The 17,642-nt window shown below is 49.8% G+C and overlaps 7 protein-coding genes across 7 annotated transcripts; 3 read left to right on the forward strand and 4 right to left on the reverse strand.

Moving 5' to 3' along the window:
• Positions 1–107: 107 nt before the first annotated feature.
• On the reverse strand, positions 108–2,595 carry EPUS_07167 (uncharacterized protein; the record flags this gene model as incomplete). The annotated part of the gene is made up of 4 exons (XM_007807535.1): positions 108–1,398; positions 1,450–2,123; positions 2,172–2,380; positions 2,427–2,595. 4 exons carry the CDS (start codon positions 2,593–2,595, stop codon positions 108–110), a joined length of 2,343 nt encoding a protein of 780 aa, XP_007805726.1.
• A 436-nt stretch (positions 2,596–3,031) lies between these two features.
• Positions 3,032–3,850, forward strand: EPUS_07168 (uncharacterized protein; the record flags this gene model as incomplete). Its single annotated transcript, XM_007807536.1, has 1 exon — positions 3,032–3,850. The coding sequence occupies one exon, from the start codon at positions 3,032–3,034 to the stop codon at positions 3,848–3,850; it is 819 nt and encodes a 272-aa protein (XP_007805727.1).
• Positions 3,851–4,297: 447 nt separating this feature from the next.
• EPUS_07169 (T-complex protein 1 subunit epsilon) lies at positions 4,298–5,996 on the reverse strand (the record flags this gene model as incomplete). Its single annotated transcript, XM_007807537.1, has 2 exons — positions 4,298–4,431; positions 4,484–5,996. The coding sequence occupies 2 exons, from the start codon at positions 5,994–5,996 to the stop codon at positions 4,298–4,300; spliced, it is 1,647 nt and encodes a 548-aa protein (XP_007805728.1).
• A 401-nt stretch (positions 5,997–6,397) lies between these two features.
• Positions 6,398–8,668, forward strand: EPUS_07170 (uncharacterized protein; the record flags this gene model as incomplete). The annotated part of the gene is made up of 8 exons (XM_007807538.1): positions 6,398–6,404; positions 6,459–6,633; positions 6,690–6,732; positions 6,787–6,863; positions 6,917–7,259; positions 7,755–8,285; positions 8,360–8,445; positions 8,500–8,668. The coding sequence occupies 8 exons, from the start codon at positions 6,398–6,400 to the stop codon at positions 8,666–8,668; spliced, it is 1,431 nt and encodes a 476-aa protein (XP_007805729.1).
• Positions 8,669–9,265: 597 nt separating this feature from the next.
• EPUS_07171 (uncharacterized protein) lies at positions 9,266–10,567 on the reverse strand (the record flags this gene model as incomplete). Its single annotated transcript, XM_007807539.1, has 5 exons — positions 9,266–9,555; positions 9,616–9,820; positions 9,888–10,037; positions 10,178–10,247; positions 10,302–10,567. 5 exons carry the CDS (start codon positions 10,565–10,567, stop codon positions 9,266–9,268), a joined length of 981 nt encoding a protein of 326 aa, XP_007805730.1.
• A 980-nt stretch (positions 10,568–11,547) lies between these two features.
• Positions 11,548–12,942, reverse strand: EPUS_07172 (uncharacterized protein; the record flags this gene model as incomplete). Its single annotated transcript, XM_007807540.1, has 1 exon — positions 11,548–12,942. One exon carries the CDS (start codon positions 12,940–12,942, stop codon positions 11,548–11,550), a length of 1,395 nt encoding a protein of 464 aa, XP_007805731.1.
• Positions 12,943–14,270: 1,328 nt separating this feature from the next.
• On the forward strand, positions 14,271–16,754 carry EPUS_07173 (uncharacterized protein; the record flags this gene model as incomplete). The annotated part of the gene is made up of 1 exon (XM_007807541.1): positions 14,271–16,754. The coding sequence occupies one exon, from the start codon at positions 14,271–14,273 to the stop codon at positions 16,752–16,754; it is 2,484 nt and encodes an 827-aa protein (XP_007805732.1).
• Between the last annotated feature and the right edge of the window lie 888 nt (positions 16,755–17,642).

Here is a 17,642-nt window from a genome sequence, read left to right on the forward strand (position 1 = left end):
TCATAGCTGGCTATACAATGAGATCTAGCAATCGGCGAAGACGGAACCTATGGTTCGTTGGAGATGATACCCAATCAGAGACCGTCATGGACCGCTGAGTCATTATATCACGATTGATCGAGAATGCCCTTGACCCCCTCACTGACTGCTTTACTAGTCTTCAGCGATTTGACGGCTGCTTGCTGGGCCATCATCAACGCGTCTTCTATGCGAGCCCCTGCCCCATTCTTGACTAGAGCAGCTACCAACACCCCAAGCAGAGTGTCGCCAACACCATTCACACTGACCACGTCCTCTGACTTCACAAGCTCCGCTGGTGGGAACAGTCTCATATAGACTCCTCCCACTGTCCTTTCCTCTTCACAAGCTCGCCCCAAAATATATGGCGCATAGTCTGGATCTCGTAATCTTGGGTCTCCTGGCGGCAACAGTTGCGACAGCAGACATCCTTGAGCACCCAGTTTCGTGACAATGGTCCACATGTACGGAAGAAGCTGCAAGCACTGTTGCGGTATTCCTTGATCTACCAGCTGCGAATCAGTCAATTGGATGAACAGCTCCCTCGAACCACCACTTGGAAGATTTAGGGCATTGATGATTGACCACCAGGATTCAGACTCAAAGAGCAAAGCATCCCGTGCGGTGTGGTACATTGTCTGGAGCTCGAGGACGTTTGGCGTTACGAGGTCAACGAAGTGATCTGGGATCACGTCATCTGGTTTGATCAGCTTGCTCAGTCGGGACGATTTTTGCGCAGATACGGGCTCGAATGCGATGCAAGCGTCAATGGACCTTGCGGCCGCACGGATATGCGAGATGATTGAGCTAGACCAATTTCCGTCAATAATAACCCATCGCGGTCGATGCCGAGTCATGATCTGTTCCCAATGGGCCTTCGAGTCGAGAAGCGGACAAGACAATATGGACATGTCTGCCATTGCTATCACAAGCTCCTTGTTGGTATCGTTCACTGCAACATACTGTGCCGTCCGGGCGTCTGGGGCCAGGTGAAGCACTTGTATCCCCACGGATGGGAGATCACTCGTCCTTACCTGCTCAACAAGCGCACGACCTGTGATATCATCTCCCACCGCACTGCAAAGCAATGTCGAAGCGCCTGCGTAGTGTGCTGCGAGAGCAACATTGTGGCCGACGCCACCAACGCTTCGTAAGAAAATTGCTGGGTTGGACGTGTGAGGCAGAGGTTTCACCGAGTTTGCAAAGCCTTCCAGCGGAGCATAATCACAACTCAGGTCAGCAGCTAAAGCTCCTGCTACAAGCACATCGTATTGACTGCTGTCAGGGAAAGCAACGGCCGTTGGAGAGTGTACACGGGGTCTTTCGAATTTTGCTGGTTCAGGAATGAACGAAGAAGCAGTATCAATGCCAATAGCACGTCTACATGCCAGAATTAGCTATATTTAATGTCCCTTGCAGAAGTTTCCTCACCGCTCGAGGACACCTTTTTCTCTGAGCTCCAGCTTCGCCAGTTCAACCGCAACTTTCGTCCCTCTAACCACATTCGCCGAAATGCCTGCCCTATTTGCAGTAACAGATCTGCCACCACTGAGTTGTTTGATCTTGTCCAGTATATAAGGTGTATTTGCTGCTCCGTATATCCCTTTACTGGCTGCCTCATCCACCGCTACTTTGACCCAAGCATCCACTTCCTTCTTCGTCAAGGAGTCTTTCGCAGACACTGGGCCAGCAAACCAGAGACCTGATTGTACCGGAAATCTTGACTGCGTATAGACAATTGCAGCCGCTTCTTTTTCATCCTTGATGGTTCTTGGGCTCTTGATACCACTATCTCTGACGTAGAACGCGGGCAAGTCAACTGATCCGGCGCGGCCATCTGCAAATGTACTAATTCCGACTCCCTGCGTCTCTAAATACTCCAGTGTTCGTGGAAGGTCCAGAAAGCTTTTGCAGCCAGCACTAATCACAGCAATAGGTGTTCGTCCCAGCTCGGTCAAATCAGCAGATATGTCCAGCGAGTTCTCGCCGCCTTGATGGACACCTCCAAGACCACCCGTAGCAAAGATCTTTATGCCCGCGAGATGCGCCAAAATCATCGTAGCCGCGATCGTTGTCCCTCCGTTGAGCTTTGTGCCTGCAAGGCCCTAGAGAGTATAAGCCAACGCAGCACCAATCGATCCTCATAGCATTACCAACCCAGTAACATATCCCAAGTCTCTTCGTGAGACTTTCAACGTATCTGCCCTTCCTGCGCTGGAAACCAGCTCGATCAATTCTTCCGCCTGCATGCCAACCCGAGCGACGCCGTTAAGGACTCCAATCGTGGCGGGTACTCCGCCATTGACACGGACCAAAGATTCGAGATGGGAGGATAGCGCAACGTTCTCTGGATAAGGAAAGCCTGGATATCATTGGCAATACGCACACAGGATGAGAAGGGGCCATACCATGTGTGTAGATCGTCGTTTCGAGCGCTACCACTGGCTTGCCATGCTGAAGAGCATCTTGCACTTCTTCGGATACCCTGAAGAAGTCACTGCGCGAGCCGAACTTTTGACGTGGTGACCTGAGGGATAAGCTGGCAGCTCTACGCAGCCCTCTTGACAGTGGAGGCATGACGGCCGTGGAGCTGTGAAACAGTCACGTTCTCCTCGGAACTTCAAATTGCACCAAGCCCGAATGGTCCGATTCCGCTTTTCTTGGCAGGTTGTGCGGAATGTCCGCCAAGACATTGTGACTCCAATCCTAAATCTTGTTAATGGGATGCCATGAGAGATCGTATGTTGACGAGAGAACCTGCTGGAGATACACAGTAGTCGATCACCTTCTCTCTTTCTCTTCCAACGAACTTTTTCATGCTCTTGCCCCGCTTTCTCATTTTCCCACCAATTTCCTATCTCAGGTCTCCAGTCCCCGGACATAATTAGTAGTTACGTGAAGAATTGATACAGACGGGGATCACGTCTCCCCATGGTAAGCTTAATATAGAGCTATCTCATCCCTCTGGAGGGTCCGCGCGAAGCCATCGCTCTTGCTTCCCCACGGCACCGCCATGGCCACCTCAAGCCCTGCCGCCGACATCAACCTCATCGCCCGCTTCCTAGCGCACGAGCAGATCCAAGATCTCTCCCAAGCCCCGCCAACAGACTGCATCGTCCTTTGCGGATCCGCAATCCTCCACTGCGCAGAGACCGTATTCTCTGCCTTGGAAAAGAATCCCAACCTGGCCAGGACACTCGTTATCTGCGGCGGCATCGGGCACTCGACCAAACACCTCTACACCACCGTCGCCCAGAGCCCAAGATACGCCGCCCTTCTGCCAGAGATCCAGGCTCGGCCCGAATCACGCGTCCTCGATACCATCTTCGAACGCGTCTACGACAGAGCCAGCATCGCGCGAGCAGGTTGCACCATCCTCATCGAGGACCAATCAACCAACTGCGGAGCCAACGCCATGGAAACGCGCAAGATCTTAGAAGCGCACAGTATCCCCACGCCGGAATCATTCATCATCGTACAAGATCCTACGATGTCGATACGAACGCTCGCCGCTTTCAGGAAGACTTATGAGGATATATCTCCTCCTCCGACATTCACGGCCTGTCCGACCTTTATGCCCGAGATGAGGATGCTTGAAGGTAAGCTTGAGTATGTAACAGCGAGAGGGGTTGATCCAAGTGGATTGTGGGAGTTGGGTCGCTTTTGTGATTTAGTGGTAGGTGAGATTCCGAGGCTGAGAGATGATCCCCAGGGGTACGGTCCCAAGGGTAGGGGGTTCATTGAGCATGTTGAGATACCTGGTGAGGTGGAGGAAGCTTGGACAAGGCTGGAGAGTGGCATGGCTGGGGGGAGAGTCAGACTCGCGAGTTGATGTTGTAGTTAAGCAAAATGCCTTTTTCTATGCACCCGTAGCATACCAAAGTGATGTAGTAGAGCTTACTAGCAGTATATGCATTTCTGGTTCTACCGACGCTCTAGGTGTGGGATTGAGATAGTAATAACAACCAATCTCCTACTACTACAAGTATCTGGAACCCAATTAGAAACAGTTAATCGACAGTGTCATCCAGTAGTTGTCATTCTAAAGACGGGAACACCGAAACGAGCCGCAATTATAATATTTCATGCCAGAAAGTCGCAAGCCGCCTTCACATAGTATGGAGCGAGCCAATAAGCTACACGAAAGTACAGATCCCTACCAACTACAGTACGGCGTGTATCGTCTCAAGTCTCATACAGAGAAAGGGAGAGGGGCCATAGAATATGGACCAACGCGCGGTAATGTGCATGCATTTCATGGTCTAAATGGGTATCGTATCTAGAACTCGTTTTCGTCACTTCCAGCAATGATGACATTGTTGACCTTTAAAACCATGCGGCAGAGCTGGGTCGCTAGGAGCAGCTGTTGTCGCTTGCCAATGAGCGGATCAATGACAAAGTGCTGTCGCATATCTGTGGAAAAAGGTCAGTCTCGGGTATTTGACTATCCTCAATTCGTACATACCGTTACTTCCTGTCTGCATGCAGTCGACACCCAGTCTTGAGTTCTCCTCCTTCACTTGCCTCGACTTGATAGATGCTAATGTCTCTATAGGACTTAGACCTGAGTTCTCGGCCAATGCCATCGGCACGGAGTCGAGTGCTTCTGCGAATGCACGCATGGCATACTGCTCCAGACCGGGGCTCTTGACAGCGGCATCTTCGACGGCAAGCGAACATGAGATCTCTGCTGCACCTCCGCCATACACGATCCTGTTGTCTTTGACCAGGTTACGCACAACGCACAGAGCATCATGTAGTGATCGCTTAGCCTCATCGATGATCATCTTATTACTTCCTCTCACGAAGACAGTCACGGCTCTGGTGTTGGCACAGTCCTCAATAACAAGCATTTTCTCTCTGGTCGTCCCAAAGCTCATCTCACGGACAATGCCGGCCTTTCCGAGTTTTTCTGCGCTCAAGTCTTCAAATCTAGGCACAATCCTGCCATTGGTTGCAATTGCGATCAATTCAATCTCTGGTCCTCCCACCCATCGTACGGCTGGAAGCTTGTTCTGGAGGAGCAGATGGTTGGCCTCGTCATCAAAACCCCACTGGCAGATAACAAGATTGGCTCCAGTGTCTTTGATTTGCTGAATCATCTCTGTGAACTTGTGCTTCTCATACTGCTGTAGTTTCTTGAATTCCTCCACAGAAGTGATATCGAGCTTATGCTTCGTCTTTGGTTTTGGAGGTTCGAAAGCACATGTTAGAATGGCCAGCTTGGCCTCTTTGACTTGATCTGGCATTTGGGGATGGGAGAAGTCCTTGTCCACAATCACGCCTTTCACAAGTAAGGTGTCCTCTAACGAACCACCAACCTTTCCATCTACCTTGATCAATTCAAAGTCGACGTCTTTCCTCTCCAGATCTGCAACAGACATGACCGCGTCCACTGCAATTTGTGCGAACTGATCATGCGCCTTGCTGACTATCTTGCTGCCCAGACTTGTTTTAGCCACTTTAACCAGATTTTCTTGTCTATCCTTTGAAAATGGTATTGTATCACTGATGCTGTCCAGATGTGCCACAGCAACCTCACAAGCTTCATCATAGCCGTCAGCTATTCGTATCGGATGTATGCCCTTGTCTATCAGATCGGCAGCTTGCTCCAATAGTGCAGAGGCCAGCACCACGACTCCGGTTGTTCCGTCCCCTATCTCTTCATCCTGTGACTTGGAGAGCTCTACCAGCAACTTGGCCACATGATTTGATATCTCCATTTGGCCTAGGATAGTAGCTCCGTCGTTCGTCACTGTAATGTCACCATCGGGAGATATGAGGATTTTGTCGAGGCCACGCGGCCCGAGAGAGGTTTTGACGATGTTGGCAACTGTTCTCGCGGCAACGATGTGGGACTTGACGGCGTCGATTCCATGTGTTCTTTTTCTCTTTCCTTGATCTCGCACTATGATGAAAGGACGCCCAGATTCATCCTTCATCACCTGTGCATTCGACATGTCGAGTTGCATAGCCATGGTGATATTGATTCCGCGAAAGCGCGACGGGGGTTGTCGAGAGCCCTTACACAAGTGTCTCAGCGCAAGAGCCTGCTGTAGTTGTCGAACCCTGCTGTGTAACTCAGTCTTGATCACTGTTGGCTACCACAACATGCGATGCTTTTAATTTTGAAATTTGGAGAAGTGGTATACTGCCAAGATTCTCTCCACGTTGCCAAGATTGAGCTCTCTTTGGATTCCCAGCCATCGCGTCCAGCATTATTGTACGGGTGTACGATCGGGCCGTCGCTCTTAAACATCCCTTTGGTTGACCATCCGCCCGCCATACATCTTTCGCGTCGCATAGCAGAGCTGGTCATAGCTACCTCTTTCCGCATAACTTTACTTAATACATCTTGTCGCAGCATTTCGCCAACATCATGCCTCGTGAGCCAGAACCGATTATCACATCAGAATGGAGGGATGGCTAATGGTCACCAGCATTGACAACTGAACCCAGCGATGACGAATCAGTCGGTAGTGACATACCTGCGAAAGCAGTAGAAGACACGAAAGCGGCTGAGGAACAAGTCAATGGAGAGCTACAAGAAAAAGTCGAAGAAGAGAATGATGCGAAAGATGACGAAACAGAAGCCTCAATAGAAGAAGATGGAGTGTGAGAACTGCTCAATGTCATCACCAATGCGATGGAGACTGATTATTTGATGGCAGATATGAGGTGGAAGCTATCAGGTCTCATCGATTCGTGAAGACAGTGAGCTTAGCCAGCACCATCGACTACCCTTGAAGACGGATTCTGATCCTTTAGAAACTCTTTATGATAGTGAAATGGAAAGGCTATCCTGAGGATCAGAACACAGAAGAATCTGAAGAGATGCTCAGAGAGTAAGTAATGGATTAGGCGTCCTTCTTCTCCCAACGTCTAACAGCTCCCACAGAGGTGCATCTCTGGTCCTCTACAATTATTTCGAATCGATTGGTGGCCGACCTCAGCCACAGTCTAAGCTAGGAAAACGAAAATCATCATCACAGCTTAAGCCGTCCTCAGCCTCACCTGCCCCCAAAAAATCAAAACGAACAAACGGCAACACCGACGACGACTCAATGGAAGACATCTCTTCCCAGGGCATTCAAAAGACAGGGTCATGGACGCCGAAGAAGGAGAACTGGGAAAGCGAAATAGCATCAATCGATACGGTGGAGCGAGATCGCGATTCTGGCAAACTATGGGCCTTCATCTATTTTAACAACAACAAGAGGTCGAAGGTCGGAATGGAGATGGTATACAAACACTGCCCGATTGCAATGCTGAAATTCTATGAGAGACATCTGTCAGTATTTATCATCTTCCCTCAGAGATCTCCTGGTTTTTGTTCTGGGTCTTGCGGGAGAGGTCTCCGAATGTTGTTTTCGTATTGAGGCTGACCAGATGTGGAGAAAAATAGGAAATTCTATGCCTGAGGATGAAGTCAGCGAGGAGAAGTGATTTGCATATTAGCGGTGAGCTACCGAATATGCCAGACACCTCATGTGACCAAAGCTACTCCTACGTTGAGCTTCAAAGTCGCTTCTCGATGCTTCTGGGGTATGACATTCCCGGGCAAAGGAAAGGATGGGATCGATTTGCTTTCAAACATTGACGCAGGATAGCGAGGCAATTGACTAAGGCTTGAGCTTTTAAATCTTCGCTAGCAAGACCAACCTCAGGCCAAATGCTACCTACTGTATTCTACTGTCACCTAATATGCCTTTTACTGCTTTCACCCGTTTATACAGAGCACGTTCTCTTCTTCGACAGGCGGTGCCATGTCAACCCTGCATGTTCTGTTGTATCGCTATACGAATGCAATGCTGCAATATATGTGCTTCGCTGGTATCAATCCGATATCTCAGCCCGAGTACTCGATACATTTCTGCCCAGCTACTTCAAGCGACCTTGTTCCTCTTCGCATCCTCACCCTCATCTCCTTTCTCCTTCCCTCTCCCATCCTCAGCCAACAACCTCTCGACCACGGTTACCTTATCCGCCATCGATTGCGACTTATCGGTCCTACCGGACCAATTCTCCCGGTCAGCTATCTCAGCTCAATCCTTGATCTCTTTGTCCCCATGTTTACCAGACCAGGCAGCCAGCAAAAAGAAGCCGAGCAAAGGGGGAAAGCGAGCTCACCTCGTCCCCACCCTGATATCCGTCTGCACCCTTACCACCCCCTTCTCATGCAGCATCGTATGTGCTTGGCCGATGAGGCGCATCACTTCGTCCCAGGGTCCTTCTACGGTGGAGACAAAACCACGTTAGTCACAAGCGTAGGCGTAAAGTGCAGGAGAAACCCCATGAATCCGAGTATCAGCACTCCTTTCCAACCCTGACATAGACACAGCTGTTGCGCTCGCGGGCTGAACCCATGACATCAAAGGTTAACAAAACGCTTCGAAGAGCCTACGCACGGCGAAGCCACGAAGAGACGTAACCTGTCACATTGACCGCGTAGCCCCGTTGAGGCATTGATGATACTTAAAGCAACAGGTCTAGATGTCAAGACAGAAAGAACACCCCTCTCAGCGACCTAGAATGCAGTAAAGACACAGTCGAAAAGAGCGAAATCACAAACACCCTCCCAGCAAAATTCTCCGCAAGCTCATCACCACCACCACCACCACCACCACCACCACCACCGTTCAAAATCTAACCCCCCCTCTCCCCCAAGAGTGAAAAGGTAGTGGACATACCAACAGTACTCCCCGCACTATGCATACTAAACACCAACCCACTCTTCTGCAGTAGGCGCTGCACATCGGCGATCTCGCCCGAGACGCTGGCACTCGAGGTGCCGATCGGGATGAGGCAGAAGTCTGCTATGCATTTCGGCGGAGTCGGTAGGGCTACAGGGTCTTTCTGGGAGCTGGTGGGGAATGTTTGGGTTTGAGACGTCATGATCGTCGGACTAAGAGGAGCGGCTGGGTCTTTGTTGGGGCAGCGAGGTTCATGCAGTACTTGGAGTAATAGGAGCGGTCTGGTGGTTGGGTGTGGGGAAGGTTTGAAAGCGGCAGTTGGAATGGATGCATCTAAATTGTGGAGAGGTATGCGTGTAAAGACGGCTTGTCCGGAGGAATGGGTAGATATCCATCTTGCGCGGGAAGGTGTTGCCTTTGGTTTTCTTTCATAGAATCCAGGTCCTAATGCGGTTGTGACTACACGAACGAGATATCAGAACTTTTCATACGTAGTAATCTAGGGCGCGATCTAAGGACTTTTAAGGCAGATGGATGCTGCTTTGTAAACCATCTCAGGCGTATATCCGCACGCCGAGATTACTTTTCATTCTACCGCCTGATCCTCGGCGACAATAGTAAAGAGACTTATCTGAATCCATGAGTGAAAAAACCCATATTCCATCAAAGCCCTTTCTCTGCGAAACCTCAACCTCGACATCCGCATCCGGCTCTATAACCACGGCGACGACGTTTGTGTTGGTTGTCTGTGGTATTGACCATGTACCCGCTGTTGGAACCATATCGAAGAGCATCACAAACATTGAGACCAAAGCCAAAATCTCGTTGGTGGCGAAATGACGGCCTGGACATAGCGTAGTGCCTCGCCCAAAGGCACGAAACGCCACTGCGTTTTGGCGCTTACCGTGCTCCATCTTGTGCTTCTGGTCTTTCTTAAAACGTCCGGGATTGAACTCATCCACGTCAGAGCCCCATATCGAAGCATCCTTATGAATCACTCGGCTAGGCATTTGGATCATGGCGTCCTTCAACAGTGATCGCTCGTCAAGCACGGTGTCTTGCATGACTTGACGAATGGAAGTGCCCATTGAACGATGGCGTAGAACCTCCTGGAATGTGGATGTCAGTAAATAAAGGACAACTGGTTTTGACACTGGTGATGTCCAGGCTGTAAACTTTGACGCCTTTCTCATCAGTTTTCGATGTCAATATTGAGCCAATCTCGCCTCGAATGTTCTCCAAGACGTCAGGATAGGAGAAGACGTAGAGAAGCATCCAGAGAGCTGCTGCAGCGGTATAGACAAAGACCGCACGTGGCCCTCCGACCTGGTACCAGGCAATATCTTCGTTTGATATGCTGTTTCTCGAGCTTGTATCGTATCGATTGCGCGTTAGTATGAGGCATTCTCATGACCCCCGGTATTGAAGTAATCTTCGAATGCCTTAACGACTCTGCTTCGGCCTACGATTCCTTTGCGTGCTAGAATAGATGGAAGTACTCCGATCAAATTGGTGATAAGGTCACCCTCGAAATCCCTGGACTTAGGTTTAGCACTTCGACTGTGCAAAAAAAACTATGGTCGACCTTACCAAAAGTTATCCTGTATAGATTGGTCTTTGTAAGGGTTCTGAAGTCCATACACAGATTTAGTCGTTGCTATTGTGATCGTATTGCGTAGCCACCGGGCAAGACCTCTCTTTACAGGTCTGTCAGAGGTACCTAGCTCGTCAACTGACGCGGCAATGGTCTGAATCAGTACACGGTTCATCTCATCGAGGTCCGCGCCCGGCGCAAGGGCAGGGCGGATAGCTGCGTAATTTTCCATCGACAGGCCCCAATCTCCCTCGTTCTTCATGAGCACACCTAGCCTAGCTCCCTCACCGATTCGTCGTAACAACCCATCCGCCAAGGGCTTTTAACAGCGAAGTCGAATCCATACCACCTTTGACCTCCTCAGGGATGTTGTCAGGGGCAAACGATGATGACTAGTCAATTGTACTAGTAAGTATAGGCAAGTATATACTAGTCTTAAAGGTAACTTAGTAAGTAAGTAGATGAGGGCTGTACTCTTGTGGCAATTTGCTAAGCTATTTACTTACTGCAGCGAGATGCGGGTGCCATTTCTCCTGTATAGAAAATCGAAGCATGCCCTAGCTAAATCGGGAAGACGACAATTAGTGCTAACTACTTACTCGCCCGGGCGGGAGGAGGCTCAAGAGGTCATGGGGGTCCTCGCTGTGGAGCGCTATGACTCAAAATCTCGATTGGTGGTGTGTAGCTGACTAGAAATCTAAGATGCAAAGGTTCGGACGAATAGCTCTCTAGGCGCCAAGGCTCTACATCGCCTCTATAGACCTGTGAACCTTGATCCATCAAAGTAAATGACCAGGCTTAGAATTAGTCCTTGTTTCGAACGTTGGAGAAATGGTCTTGCATTTGCCGAAAATTGACCTAACTCAGCTTTGATTAGCTGGAAGTGCTCCGCAGCGACACATACTACGATGGTCAGTCTAGGAACTCAGCTCGATCAAGATTGGCCCTGGAAGATCTCATTGCTCGAATCCATTGATTAGGCAGTTATATCGTTAAAGAATCGACCGTCGGGTTATGACACTGCGATCAAGACTCGACGAGTTCAAGAACAAGCTTTAAACAAGCAAGCAAGATGAATCGGCTCTGAGATCATCGATCTGGATAATGCTAGTGGAGAGCTTCGCAAAACAAAAGGATAGGTATAACTGGCTGCATAATCCGTTGAGGCTTTTTTGTTGGTCGGCCCGAAGCCGGCATCGCCAATAAAGTAGTATAGCAATCAAAAGTCAACCGCTAGGACAGTCAAACTATCTCAGCCTCCAGCTCCTTTGATACTAACCTTGCACCAATACACGACAGGTCCCTTTGAAGCTTCACCCACTCACGATCAGCGTTATTGAGCGACCCCTCCCATTGCTCGCCCAGTAAGCTTCGCAACCAAGCATCGCGCCGCGGATGAGGCGTCATAATGCTATCAATCCAATTTGTCACCTTTGTCTTGCTATAGAGCTGGATAGCACCAATCATAGAGGAACGCGAAGTAAAGAGGAAGGTTTTGTATACAACCTCAACGCCCTCACGCTCTAACCAATTACGTGCGAGGTTCCTACCTCGAAAGCGCCAGCGAACGGCACCATCAATCGCCATTAACACGATAAGGGAAACCCCATCCCACCCTTTCTGGGCCGCAACAAATGTAACCGCTGCTAACTGAATGGTGTTCGCAATATTCAACCAGTGCCCTATTAGCATCGTCCGAGAGTCAGCAATAATCTGAAGCATCGGCTTGTTAAGAAGCGTGTCGACTATGGACCGGTCTCCAATGTTTAGATACCACTCCATTGCATTTGGATGCGAAGCCAGAAGCATACACGCATCGTGATTCTCATTGTTCACGAGATAGCCGGGAGGTCTATCGATGGAGATGCCCGGGGACACTACCCGAGACACTGCGCCGAAGAACAGGATGGCGGCACTGCCGAACAAACCGCCAATTGAGAGGATTATCGCAACGTTGACAAGAATCAAGAATGTCATTATATGGCTCGCAACCACAAACCAATTCAACGAAAAAATGGTCGGCCTGGGCTGGGGACCCTTTCTGAAGTAAAGAATATGCAGGGTTTGGTACCTACGGGATGGGCCAACGATCGATGGTTGCTGGTCTGGCAGGACAGGCCTCAGCCTTGGATTGGTCACTTTTGCTGGCGCCCTTATGTTTTGATTATTTGTCTCAGCCAACTCCGAAGGAGCTTCCTGCTTAGCCTCGGCAGTGGTAGGAACCTTGTCGGGCATCTTGACAGGAGTCTTCTGAGTCCTACTCAAGACATAATCGATGATGGCAATGCTGGCGGCACCATTAGCTGCAGGAAATACAGAGCCCCAGCGCACGTCCCAGACCGTTCGGCTTTCGCCACCTCGGATGCTGGCCTGATCCAGGAACCCTGGCCCGCACTGCAACAATCTTGCCAGGCTGGAGAGCGCCCCAAGCTTCGGGAAGATCTCAAGGGAGATTCGACCGAGAAGTGCCACTTCACCAGTGGTGATGTAGTCGTTCCGATTTGTCGCGAGATGAATCACTAGTGGGATGACACTAGCCCATTCGGCCACAATCTTAGGAAGTGTTGGAGGACAAATGACTGGAACGATGTTCAAAGACCCCAGCCGTGAGTCATCGGCTGCGCCGCAGGACCTCATGTCTGGGAAGATATCGCGGGCAAATGTGTAATATGTCTGTTTTGACGACGAGTTTCGAATCAAAGGCAGAAAGCAGGGGTTTTTATGTATATTCGATATTTGACGTTCAGACAGGGGACACTGGCCTGGTGCTGTGTAATCATCCAACATCCAACATCCAACCTCAAGGCTGATTTTGCCTGGGGCTTTCTTCACCATCGACGCCTAACCGACGCCTGACCGACGCCTGACCTACCACATCATTACAGGCAGAAACCCCTTCTGCCTATGTACAAGCGCTGTTGGCTTTATCTACGTACGAAATGATAACTCACTGTTGGGTATGAATATGCTCCCTTTTTCCCTATCCTGGCCCTGAAAGTTGGTAGGATGGCTGAATGCAAACTCTACCTAAAGAAGAAATTGTTAGGCTAATTATCAACCGTGCAGTGCTAAGACAATGAGGGAACAGTTGCTCTTCATCTCCAACCCATAGAGCGAAGGAGCGAAGGACTGTACTCATATAGCTGACAAAGTGCCGCCTCAGGCATCTCACTGTCCTCGCTGTTGCCTAGAAATAGAAGGCATGGGCCGCAGACAAGCGTATGAGGCTGCCCGACTGTGCAGATGTGTGCCTTGAACGAAACATTTACTTTTTCATTCCTCTTAAAATGAAAAACCAAAAGAGTTCACGCGCAGGGTAGATGGACATTAAGCGTAGAGTAGTGTAGGCTGACAGCAAACGAGGAAAAGCTTGCCTCAGTCCCTCAGACGTGGCTTTAGTGGGCACAGCCACACACGCCATGCTCGAAATGGGCTAGCTGTTGACTAAGCAGACATTGTCTCACACACATTGACTTAGTCATCGTCCAAGCCACGAAGCACGGCTGAGAACTGAGGCAACGAAAAGCAGCGGTGGTAACAAGGACTGCCTGAGTGCGGTCGGACACTAAGTGGCGAGCGAATTGCCGAAGATGAGCCGACATACGGCTAACACTAGTTAATGTTCCTCAAACACCTGGCAGCTGCCCTATGGCTATGAAGTGACCGCTGAGGCCCAAGGCTAGATATCGAATATATATCCAATACATACCTATGTATGCATCTGCCTCCCACCACCCCAGGCAACTGGATGTACTTCAGCCATGTAAGCCCACCACCTATGTCTCTGCCGCATAAGGCGTATTGCTTACTATCCTGCCTGCTGTTGGTTGTCTTGGCTGGTTGAAATTCTCTTCCGCAGAATACTGTCTTCTTGAGCGAATATCTTCAAGATCAAGCTGTCATCATTGGTAGCAATCGCGTTGAGTCAGGTCAGCCCTTGGGCATTACGATTTCAGACTGAGGCCATGGACGCATTAAAGCCATCTCCGCTTACTTTCACAGCGGAAAGAGTCCGCCAAATATTGAGAGATCATTACAGTAGCGACCCAAGGACAATACCCTATTTCAACATTAGAGGGACTGCTGCTTCTGCCAGGGGCCGTTTGGCTGGCACGGATTTGTATCACGCCGATGAAGCAACTCGTGTGCAGGCCAGGCAGCTCAGCGCTCAACATACCTGTCAACAATACCATTCAGCTGGCCGTGACTTGCGCAACCATAATGTTAGGTTGGATCTTGAATCCTCTCATCTATTGCAATGCCATTTCCCCCAATACAAGACAGAAGCCTATCCTGAGTACCGTAGTCTCACAGAGGATGATATCGTCGAGAAGACCTGCAAGCTTCTCTGTAGACTACCATCAATCCCCCTGCCGCTGGGGAACGTGACATCTTCACTTATCTTTCGAAGTATATCACCGGAGTATCTTGTTCAGCCCGATACGCCAGCGAGATGGAGCAACCTGAAAGCCGTCCCCTATATTAGCACAATGGTCATTCTATTGGCCCTTCTGATCATCTCGGCTCGTACTTACCATGAGAGCTGGGAGTTGATCTCTTACGAAGCGTTACGCGAAATTCCGAATACTTTCATTGAATTGTTGGAGACCTCAGCAAGCCTATCGACATGCGCAACTTCTGCAGCTGATGCCCAAGCCTGGATGGTTGTGCAGTCTTTTCTTTGGGCCTCATGGCAACGATACATCATGCTATTTCGATGGTACGTTTTGGGTCTGCATCTTCAAAAAGGCTTCGACCCCCAAATTATGACAGCTTTCTCCTTGCGACAATACAGTGACTTCAAGGAGCCGGGAGAGGAAATTGAACAAGGCTTAGACTCTGCACATGAGTGCCCGCAGTACATGTGCAAATGGGCATTCCGATTATTGCAATCCGATCGTTCTGCAGTCTGCCAGGATTTCCGAAGATTGTGCGCTGTATTCGAGGAGGCTTTCCCTGGGCGTCGGCCTCGTTGTATACTGAACTCAACAACTGTTGCTCTTCAATGTGACGGCCTGTCCGTTGATAACTGCCAAAGGTTCAAGGGACTCAAAATAACCGATCAATCAGCACATGCACATGCACCCCAGCTTCCAGCTCGCTTATGTCGGCCACTATTCTGGGATGAAACATCATACAGACGTGTGAATGGCGCGCGGGCGGTATGCATCGACGACGATCCTGCGGACAACCGTTTGAAATACTGTGCAGCATCTCGAGATACTTTGACTATTTCGCATGTCTGGAGCCACGGACAAGGTGGAAGACCGGAGATAAACGGCACAGGGCTGAATGACTGCCTCCACATCCGTTATTGCCGTATTGCTCGTCAATTTGAATGCACATCGTACTGGATGGATACGCCTTGCATTCCGCAAGATCACCATTTGAGGGCCGAGGCAATATCTTATATCAACGAAGTCTTTGCGAGAAGCAAAATGACACTCATATGCGATCGCGACTTGATGGAACTGGAAGTCGAGGCTGGACCAAATGAAGTGCAGAGTTATGAAAGTATCGTCGCTACCATGCTCGTTTGTGATTGGAACGTGCGTGCTTGGACTCTTCTGGAGTCGATGCGCGGTAGGAGGCATATTTATGTCTTATGCAAGAACGATACGGTCATATCCGTAAAAAAAGCGCTCGACGTGGTCCATCAACGTGGTCACATTGACCTTGCCACTCTCGCGCTGACCGCGCAGCACATGTTGCCATGGCTAGATCGATTGTCGTCTAGCGTACCAGGCTATGATCCAGACTTGCTTCCGTTAGGAATTCCGGAAGCGACTCTCCTGCTCGTCAATCGACACGCTTCACGGAGTGGTGACGATGTCGTTATATGGACACTGCTTACCGGATCCCAGCCATTCTTCGATCCGAAAGACTTTTGGGTCCACATATGGAGGACGCTGAGAGAAGTTCCAACTGGGTATCTGTTTTCGGATGTTCCTAGGTTGCAACATATCCCGGGCCTTCGCTGGGCTCCGAGCCAACCTCGCCGTGCCAACTCTGTTCGAGCTTTCCGATCATCCATACCACAACATCGGCCAATTCCTTCTTTGGGGCAATTCTATGACGGAGAGGGCACTCGACACGGTCGTGTTGAACGCGGTGGGGCTTTCGCAGCAGTTTGGCAAGCATTCGAGCTCGTGGTATGCAGTATAGTGCATACTGCCCCATCTGGAGACTGTTCAAAAAGTCAGCAGGTTCTTCAAGACATCAGCCAACAGTCCAGGCTGGCAGATTCGCGCATTCTTCTTCTTCGACCTGCTTCATACTATCCCTTTAGTGAAAACCATTCCGTGTTATACAATGGCAATGGTGGCGGGCCACTCATTGCTGTTCTCTCGTATAAGACGGAAGGAGTCTGGATATGGCGTGGATTATATGAATGGCCGTTGGACGTAGAGTTACCGACATTTCGTGAGCAGCATCTGCGCATCGTCTAGGACTCTGACTTGAAGAACGCGTTACCTTCTTTGGCACGTCTCCGAAGTATGACTCAAAACTAAGATCACGCCTGAACACAGCGCGTTGACCACCGCATCGCTTGAGAGACACGGGATATTTCGCAACTGGTGAAAGGGGCATATTATTTTCAAATCCGAGTGTCAAACCTGGTGGTGGTGGTAATCACGACGAGGGTAGGCGACGACGAGGTCTACCAGTTCTGCAACACAACAGAGATTTTAATAGTTGCGCAACTGTCAGGCCTGCAATAGGACTGAGGGCTCAGGGACGCAATGCCTAGCAACTGTTCGTATTGGTCATCTAACTGGTGGATCTAGTTGAGGATAGGCCTCGAAGAAAGAGAAGAAGAAATAGCAGGGTAACAGCGCTATGCCCAATCAGGACTAGCCCTAATGGCTAGATCCCTCCTGCCTATGACAGCAACTGTGTAGCATTGACCACAGCGGGCGTGTCAGCATCTCGTGATGTGGATTACAAATCAGCACATACGTTTTATCATGAAGAGACATCCCGGCAGAACACACCACAATCATTATCAGAGGTTTGCATGACATCGGCCAAACGACTAGGGTATGTGCTGCTGCGATGCGGAAACATCAAAGATAAAAGGATACGGAAGTCGAGGCTCCTTATTTCGAAGGATAACCATCATGGGCTGCACTGGGCATGCAAAATCGATACTACGACCGACTTGGTATGCAGTGATAGTCTGATCCACGCTTTACTGTGGTTTACATTGAGCCCAAGGCCCCGTAATAGAACATTTGGCCAGATTAGTGCTTGTGATTTGTTTGCCGACTGCTCACAAGAATCACCCCTAAAGGCCGCCCGAACATTTGCGACTCTGGCCAATCAAACCCCAAATA

The sequence above is a fragment of the Endocarpon pusillum genome, assembly GCF_000464535.1.
Source record: "Endocarpon pusillum Z07020 unplaced genomic scaffold scaffold7152, whole genome shotgun sequence".
NCBI classification, from domain to species: Eukaryota; Fungi; Ascomycota; class Eurotiomycetes; order Verrucariales; family Verrucariaceae; genus Endocarpon; species Endocarpon pusillum.